General features: G+C 46.5%; 1 protein-coding gene and 1 pseudogene across 1 annotated transcript; one reads left to right on the top strand and one right to left on the bottom strand.

Annotated features, from left to right (window-relative positions):
• LOC105815409 (tubulin alpha-1C chain) lies at positions 1-6,998 on the bottom strand. The gene is made up of 4 exons (XM_012650558.1): positions 6,817-6,998; positions 3,184-3,406; positions 2,880-3,028; positions 1-1,085 (listed from the first exon to the last, which is right to left on the bottom strand). The coding sequence occupies exons 1-4, from the start codon at positions 6,817-6,819 to the stop codon at positions 111-113; spliced, it is 1,350 nt and encodes a 449-aa protein (XP_012506012.1). The 5' UTR covers positions 6,820-6,998; the 3' UTR covers positions 1-110.
• A 195-nt stretch (positions 6,999-7,193) lies between these two features.
• Positions 7,194-10,772, top strand: LOC105814949 (annotated as a pseudogene).
• Positions 10,773-11,605: the final 833 nt, after the last annotated feature.

Genomic DNA, 11,605 nt, shown 5'->3' with positions numbered 1-11,605 from the left:
TTTAAAATGAAAACATCACTTTTATTGACAGTTTAGGGCCACAATGGACAGTTTCACAGAACAGAAATAAGACAGTCCCAAGACAACGGAGTGTAAAATTATAGCAGAGGTTAATACTCTTCACCCTCATCTTCTCCCTCAGCACTATCTGCTCCAACCTCCTCATAATCCTTCTCAAGGGCAGCCATGTCCTCACGGGCTTCAGAAAACTCTCCCTCCTCCATCCCCTCACCCACGTACCAGTGAACAAAGGCACGCTTGGCATACATCAGGTCAAACTTGTGGTCCAGGCGAGCCCAGGCCTCAGCAACGGCTGTGGTGTTGCTCAGCATGCACACAGCTCTCTGTACCTTGGCCAGGTCGCCACCAGGTACCACAGTGGGAGGCTGGTAATTGATGCCAACCTTGAAGCCAGTGGGACACCAATCCACAAACTGGATGGTGCGCTTGGTCTTGATGGTGGCAATGGCAGCATTGACATCTTTGGGAACCACATCACCATGGTACAACAGGCAGCAAGCCATGTATTTACCGTGGCGAGGGTCACATTTCACCATCTGGTTGGCTGGCTCAAAGCAAGCATTGGTGATCTCTGCTACAGTAAGCTGTTCATGGTAGGCTTTCTCAGCAGGGATCACAGGGGCATATGTGGCCAGAGGGAAGTGGATGCGGGGATAGGGCACCAGGTTGGTCTGGAATTCTGTCAGATCAACATTCAGGGCTCCATCAAATCTGAGGGAAGCGGTGATGGAGGATACAATCTGGCTAATAAGGCGGTTCAGGTTAGTATATGTTGGGCGCTCAATATCAAGGTTTCTACGACAGATGTCATAGATGGCCTCATTGTCTACCATGAAGGCACAATCAGAGTGCTCTAGGGTGGTGTGGGTGGTGAGGATGGAGTTGTAGGGCTCAACTACAGCTGTGGAAACCTGGGGGGCTGGGTAAATGGAGAATTCCAGCTTGGACTTCTTGCCATAATCGACAGAGAGGCGCTCCATCAGCAGAGAGGTGAACCCAGAACCAGTTCCCCCACCAAAGCTGTGGAAAACCAAGAAGCCCTGAAGACCTGTGCACTGGTCGGCCTGCAAAAGAAGAGTTTTTAGTGTTGACACACATCTGGTGAAAGCTGCAATGGATTTCTGTGAATCCATGGTTACACTGATAGAGATTTTAAAACTCTTCTGAACAATATTTGCTAAGAAAACAGTCATAAAGAACTGTTCAGTGCTAAGTGATTCAGAAAAACTTTTTATAATCAACTCCTTGGGGGAAAAAAATCTGCTAAAAAGACTATCTAAAAATAAAGTATTTTCATTTCCTCAGGCAGAGGAATCACCAAGTCTGGAACAGATACAGGGTCCGAGTTTTGCCCTTGCCGTGGCCGCGGAAGAGGGCAGATTCTTATCAGCTGGAGAGCTACCAAGGGGCAGGCCCAGGACCACCAGTCCAGGACAATGGGTGTCTTACAAAGATTTGGCAGCTGCTTTCCAAGTTGGAACACGACAGAATAGCCAAGTTCCAATACCCTGGTACTGAAGTCAGGCTGGGTCTGGATCCGGCTCTACCAGTTCCTCACTGTGTGACTGTGACCAAATTCATTTCTCTATCTCAGTTCTCTCATTTATAAAATGAGAATAGTAATCTACTGCAGGTTCTTGAGAATTAAATAAGTACTTGGAATAGGGCTTGGCACAGCAAGCACCCAGGATATGATATTAGGTACCGGGAAGCCTATTCATTCTCGTAAGGTGACTTTCTCCCACAATTCAGGTCAAGACCTGAGATCACTGGGGCTTTCCACGTTGCTGGGTTATTTTGGCTAGCAAACTGCTATTCTATGAAAGGATGATTTTGACCTTGCAGACAAAGCATTCTGTTGACAACCCTTACTTCTCTAAGGTGCTCAGAGATTTGTGGACAATCTTCACGGACCTCTCAGTTCATTTATCCTGTGGTTACTCTGAGTAACTACATGAGACCAATGTCTGAGGCAGACCCTAACATACCAATTACATCCATTAAGCCACCTGTGGACACAGTAATAATACCAAGGACATTTATAATTGTTTTTGTAGTCAATGAACTTCACTCCAGAACTCTAAATGGCTTCTACTAGGTTTATTTGTCCCTAAAGGCAGGTCCTGATTTCCAAGTCAGTGCTTGTAGCTGAAGCTTAATTTCCAGGCATAGAAACCATTAATTCAATTTTGCTGGGAAGACTATGATAAACATCTGAGAAAGGTATGAAGCCATGAATGATGCAAGACCATTCTTTTTAGAATAGACCAGTTGTGGCTGGGCTTAGTACAATGTGATTTTCCTGACAAGTTACTCTACCCAGGCCTTCACACTTGATTTTTAGTTAATTACTTACCAGCTGCCCATATGCCTAAGGAGCAAAGAGTCCTCTGATCACCTGGCTCTTAATTAAAATGATCCAAACAGCACACTTCATAAGGAAGTTCCCCTGACTCCACTTTCAGCTTTGTTGGAAGTTCCCAGGGTGGCTGTTTCTAGGCAGTGTTGCACCGGCTTCCTGTCCTCTGAACTGTCTGTATTAACATAAGGCACCAGCCCAGATTTTTTTTTAATGAGTTTGATCAATTAGTTACCTGTAGGAGTCAGCCACTTACTCACTGAGAGACTAAGATGACCTAAAATGGGATGTCTCTGCTTGAAGTAAAATAGGCAAAAGAGCACTTACCCCTGCCCTACAGTTTTTCCATAACCCAGGACCATCTGGTTTAGAAGTCTAGTTAATTTAGTGAGCAGCCTAAATCTCATTTTAGTTGCAAAGAATGGACCTTATAGTTTGGTCTACCTTAAAACTATAGGAGAGAACTCTCACTCCACTTTAAATAAAGTACTGTGTTTACCAGCTTGCGAATTCGGTCCAAGACGAGGTCAATGATCTCCTTGCCAATGGTGTAGTGCCCACGGGCATAGTTATTGGCAGCATCTTCCTTGCCTGTGATGAGCTGCTCAGGGTGGAAGAGCTGGCGGTAGGTACCAGTGCGAACTTCATCTGGAAAAGGAAAATAAACCAGCCACCCATCACTGAGTTACCTGCACTGGCCTGCTCTGGCAGGGGATGGGGAAGACACTGTGTGTGTGTAATCAATGGAGCCCCCAGGACAGACTTCCTGTCCCATCTCACTTGAGTTACTGAGGCCAACTCACCAATGACTGTGGGTTCCAGGTCTACAAACACTGCCCTGGGCACATGCTTGCCAGCGCCCGTCTCACTGAAGAAAGTGTTGAAGGAGTCATCTCCTCCCCCAATGGTCTTGTCACTTGGCATCTGGCCATCAGGCTGGATGCCGTGTTCCAGGCAGTAGAGCTCCCAGCAGGCATTGCCAATCTGGACACCAGCCTGGCCAACGTGGATCGAGATGCACTCACGCTGTGGAAGGAAGAAAGGAAAATGTCAGAATATGACACATCAGACAGACACTTAGGAATGATTCACACCTAAATGACTAATTAACCTTCAAGATAGACAATCACTTTTTTGCAGGCCACTCCTGCCCAGAGAATATTTCACAAGCAAAAATCCTTGTTGAAGACCTAATTCAGAGAAAATGCTTTGGAAAATCAAAGATATGTTAATGAACTATTAGGCAAGGCCAGAACCTTGCTTTCTAGCCACAGTAGATATTCAAGGCTGGGTTTCTACCATTTTAAAATGACATAAGCTGCTCTATAGCAATATATTTCCCCAGCTCCTGGGAAATGTGCCCACTGATTTCTTAAACTGATGCAAAATTCCCCCTTCCAGCTCTGATTCATTCCCTGTGTGATTGTATAACTACTGAGCTCATTCTGGTCCCTCTTTAATCCTATTCTTTCCAAGACAAAAGCATCTCCCTCTCCCCTTTAAAACCAGCTTAAACCAGCAAACTACAGGCATATGACTCATGGAGAAAATGCTAGATAAGCAGCAGTTAGCTGTATTTTAAAAACTGTGGTCAGAAGCAGCTTTTTAACCCTGTGGAAGAATTTAATCTTTAGGAAGAACATTTTTCCTTCACCACCAACAAGTTTTGGGGAGAGGGGGACATGTTAACAAAGGATAGAAGTATTACCAAGACTTTACTGATAGTTTAAGAAATTAGCTATTTCCCAGTAAAATGTAGATATATATCTGGCACTGTGGAAAACTCTATGGTTTCAAAATTTTAACAATTATGAGGAAATATTTGTTTTCCTGTACTTGCTGCACATGATCACTTAGAAGTTCCCCAAACCCATTCCTGCTTAGTAAAATAAGGCAATGAACATAGAATCTGTACCCAGACTTAAGAGGAAAACAAAAAGTGTTCATTTTATTTCGTCATAAGTCAGATTAGCTACTTTGGAGACTGGCGGAGGACTTTCAAAATATCAACACCAAATTCTCCCATTACATTTTCCCTGAATAGTAGGGTTTTAAGTTTTTAAAAGCTGCTAATAGGAAACAAGTCAAAGAAAACACTAGCTAAGTTTTCAAAGGGCCTAGTTTCATAACCCAGGATAATAAAAACCCCAATTACTCACAACCTTTGACTTATGATCACCTTTCCGCCTACACTTCCCATAAAACAATCAAGGTCTTCTGACCACATCAGCAAGCTCAGTATTACCTGTGTCTACTTGCCCAGCTCTAGGGCTGTGGGAGAGCTGGAGCTGTTTGTTCTAATGAGCCCATGACTATCTACCATTGCATCATGTTTACCTTTTTTTTTTTTTTTTTTGAGACAGAGTCTTGCTCTGTTGCCCAGGCTAGAGTGCCGTGGCGTCAGCCTAGATCACAGCAACTTCAGACTCCTGGGCTCAAGCGATCCTTCTGCCTCAGCCTCCCAAGTAGCTGGGACTACAGGCATGTGCCACCATGCCCAGCTAATTTTTTTTTTATATATATATTTTTTTAGTTAGCCAGATCATTTCTTTCTATTTTTTAGTAGAGATGGGGTCTCGCTCTTGCTCAGGCTGGTCTTGAACACTCCTGACCTTGAGGGATCCACCTGCCTCGGCCTCCCAGAGTGCTAGGATTACAGGCATGAGCTACCGCGCCAGGCCATCATGTTTACCTTTAACTGGACTTTGGAAATTCTACAGCCCCAAAAGGCTAGAGAGAACCAGGTATCTGTTCATGAGGGCCCCACGGCCAAGGAGATGAAGGATCTGAGAAGATTCACTCATTCTAACAAAGTGCTTCTTCTCCTGAAACCTTTTGAGCCCCTAATTTTTTTTTCCATCGCTCATCAACCTAAACTGTTTTCTTGAAGCTTAGCTGGCAAAGTCGGTGGCCCCTGCTTGCCCTCCACTCTCCCCTGGCCACCTGGGAGATGTACTGAGGCACCGGTGATGGAGTCACTCAGTCTAATGTTCATCCATCTCTCCCAGAAAAGCACCAATGTGACCAGTGTCTACCTACACTGATCTGCTGCTGCTGCTGCTCTCTGTCCTTTCAACGGTCCCACTACTTTCTGAATCACACTTTTACCAGTATCTTTTTGGTCTTGCTTGGTAAAAAGCACAAGGAAGTTGTTATAATCAGACATATTTTTGATAATTATGGTAGTCTCAGAAGAGTCTCTGGTCAACTAACCATTCACTGTATTCTTTCTTAAGGTACTATTTTGAGGCCGGGCACGGTGGCTCACGCCTGTAATCCTAGCACTCTGGGAGGCCAAGGCGGGCGGATTGTTTGAGCTCAGGAGTTCGAAACCAGCCTGAGCAAGAGCGAGACCCCGTCTCTACTAAAAATAGAAAGAAATTAATCAGACAACTAAAAAATATATAGAAAAAAAATTAGCCGGGCATGGTGGCGCATGCCTGTAGTCCCAGCTACTCGGGAGGCTGAGGCAGGAGGATCGCTTGAGCCCAGGAGTTTGAGGTTGCTGTGAGCTAGGCTGACGCCACAGCACTCACTCTAGCCCCGGCAACAAAGTGAGACTTTGTCTCAGAGAAAAAAAAAAAAAAGATACTATTTTGAAACATTTGATACATGAATACTTGTTTAAAAACATGGTTTCTTTTAGGTAGGCCTCCCATAGATGTTCTCTAAGTTGTTTTCAATACCTCTGGGAGCTATATAGAAAATACTCAAGTTGTGTATAATTTCACGTTTCCTGAAAACTGAACCTAAGAATTCATTGTCAGTACTAGTTTACTCTGTGGTTTTTTAAAGAAAACATCCTTTTATGGACTTGTTTTTAAAACTCGCCTTCAGTAGAAAGTTTCAGCTATAAACCTCCCACTAGAGATGCAGGATTAGACAAAGTGACAGTTAATGATTCCCTTCAGAGGAGGAGCCCGCCTCTGTCCTTCAGGTGGACTGGCGCAACTGGAAGGTAGGTCTCCACAGTTTGGCCACAGGTGACTCAGCAGCGAGTCACAGGGCGCTGGAGAGGGGGCGCCAGGAAGTGTTTGCGCCGTCCGTGCGGGAGCGCACGAGGTCCTCCAGGCTCCAGTGTGTGAGGCAGTGGGAAGGTGAGGTCACTTGAGAAACGAGGGCGGCGACTTTTAGTTTCGGGTTCTTGGGGGTCAATGAGAAGGCTCTTCGACCTTCGCAGGGCGGTAGCGGGCCCTGGCGGGATTGCCCTCTCACTAGGATCAAGAGGACTTTCCATTTCCACCGAGGGCAGAACCCGCGCCACATTTTCGAGCCCTAAATGGTGTCTGCCCGGTAAACTCGGCTTTCTCTGCCCAGCCACCAGAAGCCAGTTTGACCGGAGGAGCCCGGAGCCGTCGGGAACCGTCTCGGGCACGGCCGCAGGGGCAGCCGTCAGCTCCGCACGCCCCCCCGCCCCCAGCCGGTCCCCGACTCACCATGACGGGGACTTGTCGGGCTGTACGGCGCTGAAGGAGGCGAAGGGACGGCAACAAGGACCTCCCACTAACAGACTACCAAGGAGTCCGGGGGAGAAGTAGTGAGAGAGCAGCGGGCCCGGAGGAGCCCTATATACCCGGTCCCCGGCCACGTCTCGGGAGGGCGGGCCTGGACCCCGCCCGGGCCGCCGCCGCCCCGCCTGCAGGCCCCGCGGCCTCTGGCCGGACGCCAGGCAGCGCCGGGCCGGCGGGGAGGGGAGGGGCGCGCGGTGCTGATTGGCGGATTCGAAAGTTCAAACCAAACTCTCCGGAAGGAACCAGAAGTGGGAAGGGGCGGAATCATCCAGGGACAGGGGAATGGGTCGGGTGGGAAGGGGATGGAGACGGCGATTGAGAGGAAAAGGAATGCGAGGCGTCTGCGCTGTCCCCGGTGGGCGCGGGGCGTCAGCGGGGCAAAGCCCGAGCGAGGGGTAGCGCCGGGGAGGGAGGGCGACGGCCGCGCCCGGGGAGAGAGGCCCGCCTCTGCCGCCCGCCCCCCTCCCCGGCCCGGCCAGTCGCCGCCGCCCAGCTCCCTACAAGGCCAGGCCTGCAGCCGCCCGCCAGCCCCGGGCGCCCGGGGAGGTGCCGGCGCTGAGTCCGCCGGCGGCCGGTTCTGCCCCGCTGAGTCCCGGAGCTGCCTGGCACCCAGCTGGCGGGCGCCCGCTCCCTTCGCAGCTGCGGGATGTCCAGGGAGAAGGCCTGGTTCCCATATCCTAGACCTTAATTACTACAAACGGGCCTTGAACCTTTATTCTCACCTGTTGGGCTGCTTTTCTTACCCGTTTACTTAACTCCTTTTTTTTTTTGGAGACAGAGTCTCGCTTTGTCGCCCGGGCTTCCCAAGTAGCTGGGACTACAGGCGCGCACCACCACGTCCGGCTAATTTTTCCTTCTTTTAGTAGAGACGGAGGGTCTCTTGCTCAGGCTGATCTCCTGACCTAAAACGATCCTCCCCTCTCGGCCTCCCAGAGTGCCAGGATTACAGGCGTGAGCCACCACTCCTGGCCCCTTTACTTAATTCCTGTTTAAGTGGACCTTTTGGTTCCTAACAATAATCTTCCAGTAGGTGCAAAAGCAATTTTCGGTTCATTGTAATAAAAGCTTCCATTTTTTGATTGCTTACTATGCAGAATAGTTGGCTTTTCACATTATTTCATCCATAGGACAAGCCCTGTGAGTTTTTATCCCCATTTTACAGATGAGGAAGCTAAGGCTCAGAGGAATTAAATAGTTAAAAGGTCACACAGTGGGAGAGGAGGAGCTAGAACCCAGGTACCTGTGACTGCCTTTCAGCACTAACTTGTACTGCCTCATATTAAATATACCTTTCTGACCATCTCTGCAAAGATTTATTTCTCAGAAGCATCCTTTACTTTATTGGTGGTGTTTTTGTTTCTCTGCAACTTCATCATGTTATCTTAGATCATATATTCTTTAACCACCTTTGGGAGATAGAGTTTGTGGAAATGTTGAGGGAACAAAAGTGAACTTTCTACAGAATAGAAGATACAGGGCTTTTTCCTGAAGTAGGAAAGGCAAAATGAAACCAAAAATGGGTTTTGGATACAGAATAGGCAGAACTCAACATGCACTCCAACTCGCACACACAAAATGGCCCTTGCGCAAACGTGTGGAGACTCCTTTTCAAATTACAGTGCATAATTCCTTTGTTCATTAAATCTTTATTAGCTGGAGGCTGAGGTGGGAGTATTGCTTGAAGCCAGGAGTCCAGGACCAGCCTGGGCAGTGTAGCAAGACTCGGTCTCCAAAAAAATGAAAAAAATTAGCCAGGCATGGTGGTCCACACCTGCAGTCCCAACTACCCAGGAGGCTGAAGTGGGAGGATTGCTTGAGTCCAGGAGTTTGAAGCTACAGTGTCATGCCACTGCACTCCAACCTGGGCAACAGAGCAAAACCCTGTGTCTACAACAAAAAACAAACAAAAAAAATCATTGAGCACTGAAAAATTGCATAGCAGGATATTTTGAAATTTGGAATAACTAGCATTTTAGTTGGTTGTTAAATTTTAGTCTTAATTATTAGAGCTTGTCAACTTTTTCATTCATGCCACAAATACATTTAGCACAGTGTCTAGGTGCTTGAGGAATATATATGTGACCAAAATTGACTGATCTCTGCCTCATGAGGAGTATATTCTAGAGAGGGATAGGAAAGAAACACAAACAATGAACATAATAAATAATTATATATCATTTGTTAGAAAGCAAAGAATGCTATAGAAAAATATAAAGGAAAAGTAAAGCCAAATGAGAATGCTGGGGGCGGTGTGGGGTGGAGGGGCATTGTTCAAAGATTTGAAGGGGTTAACTCTGAAGAGTAGTCTCAGAACACCCAATAGCTGGAGCCAAGGCCCCCAGGCAAGAGTGAGCCTTTTGTGCTCCAGGAAGGAAGAGTGGGGAGGCCAGCTGGCTGGAAAAGATGAATAGTAAAGAGATGACATTGAAGAGGAAACAAGAGGCAAATCTTCTAGCTCCTTGTAAGCTACTGCAAGTGCTGTGGCTTTCACTCTGACATGGGGAGCCAATGTATGTAGAGAAAGAGAAGTAGCATGACCTGATTAATTTTTTGAAAGATCACTTTGGTTGATGTATTGAGAATAGATTATAGGAGGGTGCAGGTAGAATCAGGTAGACATCTTAATTAAGGTGATATTCATTGTAGTAATGCATTTGGAAGATGATGAAGACTCAGACCAGAGTGGTAGCAGAGGAGGTGATGAAAAGGGGCTGGAGTTGGCTATGTTCTGAAAATAGGGCCAAAATAATTTCCTAAAGGCCACAGGCAAGGGAAAGAGATGTCAAGAATTACTCTAGAGTTTTTGCCTGAGTGAATGAGGATGGATTTGCCATCAACTAATGCAAAAGGCTGTGAATGGGGCAGGAGGGGAGGAGGATGATATCAGGGTTTGTTTTCAGTTATGTTAAGTGGACATGTTGACCTCCACGTGGAGGTGGGGATGAACAGTGCACAGGTGGAAATGAGTCAAGATTTCAAGGGAGAGAGATCTGGGCTACAGATACACATCCTAAAGCCATGACATTGGCTGAGATCATCAAAGGAGTTGAGTGTAGATATAAAAGAGAAGAGGAGGCCAGGAGTTTGAGACCAGCCAGAGCAACATGTAGAGACCCAGTCTCTACAAAAAATAAAAAAACTAGCTGAGCCAAGAGGATTGCTTAAGCCTAGGAGTTCTGGGCTGCAGTGAGCTATGATGATGGTACTGCACTCTAGCCTGGGCAACAGAATAAGACCCTGTCTCCATTAAAAATATATATATTGCCTTTCCATCTGGCAGCAGCCATCAGGTAAGCCAAGACAGGTGCATACAAGTACGTCCAGGAGGTATGGAGGAAGAAGCAGTCCAATGTAATGTGCTTTCTTCTGAGGGTCCGCTGCTGGCAATACTGCCAGCTCCCTGCGCTCCACAGGGCTCCCCCCGCCCAAACCCAGCTGGATAAAATGCGCCAAGCAAGGTTATGTCATATATAGGATTGATGTGCACTATGATGGCCACAACCGCCCAGTTCCTAAGGGTGCAACCTATGGCAAGCCTGTCCATCGTGGTGTTAACCAAATAAAGTTTGCTTGAAACCTTCAGTCTGTTGCTGAGGAGTGAGCTGGACGACACTGTGGGGGTTCTAAGAGTCCTGAATTCTTACTGGATTGTGAAGATTCCACATACAAATTTTTTGAGGTTATCATTAATCCATTCCATAAAGCTATCAGAAGAAACCCTGACACCCAGTGGATCACCAAACCGGTCCACAAGCACAGGGAGATGCGTGCTCAAGAACTGTGGCCTTGGAAAGAGCCATAAGTTCCACCACACTATTGGTGGTTCTCGCCATGCAGCTTGGAGAAGGTGCAATACTCTCCAGCTCCACCATTACTGCTAATATAAGTAATGTTTGTAAAATTCATACCTAATAAACAATTTAGGATGGTCAAAAAATATATATATTAATAATAATAGGCATTTTATTTTTAGATTCTGTTTTCATTTAATTCAAATATTTTTCTTCCTCTCACCTGCTACCACCTCATATTCAAGCAGGCAAGATATTAGTTTAATGGCTTTGTAGTTGTGATGACCTCAGTTTAGATTCTGGCGTTTTTGTTTCCTGACTGGATCCTTGGGCAAATTCCTTGTGCTCTCTAAATCTCCTCCCTTATGAAATGGGATAATATTAATATATAAGTCTTAGGTGATACATTGTTGTGAGGATTAAATGAGGTAAATAATACACAACACATACACAATGCCTGTAGCTGTAGCTGTTACTGTTGGAGGTGGTGGTGGTGGACAAAATTAGAGATGAAGGATGCATTCTCTTGCATTTTAAGGATTGGGCTATATATTTAAGTTTGCTGCCCCCTGCTGGAATTTTTTTGGGAAAAAAATCTCTTTCTTAGGTGGACAGTTAAAAATTTAACTTTTATAGGCTGGGCAAGATGGCTCATGCCTGTAATCTTAGTACTTTGAGAGGCTGAAGCAGGAGGATTGCTTGAGGCCAGGAGTTCGAGAGCAGCCTGAGCAAAAAGCAAGACCCTGTCTCTACACGAAATAAAAAAATTAGCCAGGGGTGGTGGTGCATGCCTGTAGTGCCAGCTACTCAGGATGCTGAGGCAGGAGGCTCACTTGAGCCCATGAGTTTGAGGTTACAATGAACTATGATGACGCCACTGCACTCTAGCCCCAGCCACAGAGACCCTGTCTCGAAAGAAAGAA

Source organism: Propithecus coquereli, unplaced genomic scaffold, assembly GCF_000956105.1.
Source record: "Propithecus coquereli isolate 6110/MARCELLA unplaced genomic scaffold, Pcoq_1.0 Scaffold111, whole genome shotgun sequence".
Classification (NCBI taxonomy): Eukaryota; Metazoa; Chordata; class Mammalia; order Primates; family Indriidae; genus Propithecus; species Propithecus coquereli.
This window is presented reverse-complemented; position numbering and strand designations above follow the sequence as displayed.

Excerpts from the sequence above, each read along its gene's own strand:
- LOC105815409 (XM_012650558.1), bottom strand. Across the intron at positions 3,029-3,183 it reads CCTGGAACCCACAGTCATTG|ATGAAGTTCGCACTGGTACC; the intron begins GTGAGTTGGCCT and ends TTCCTTTTCCAG. Across the intron at positions 1,086-2,879 it reads TGGACCGAATTCGCAAGCTG|GCCGACCAGTGCACAGGTCT; the intron begins GTAAACACAGTA and ends CTTCTTTTGCAG.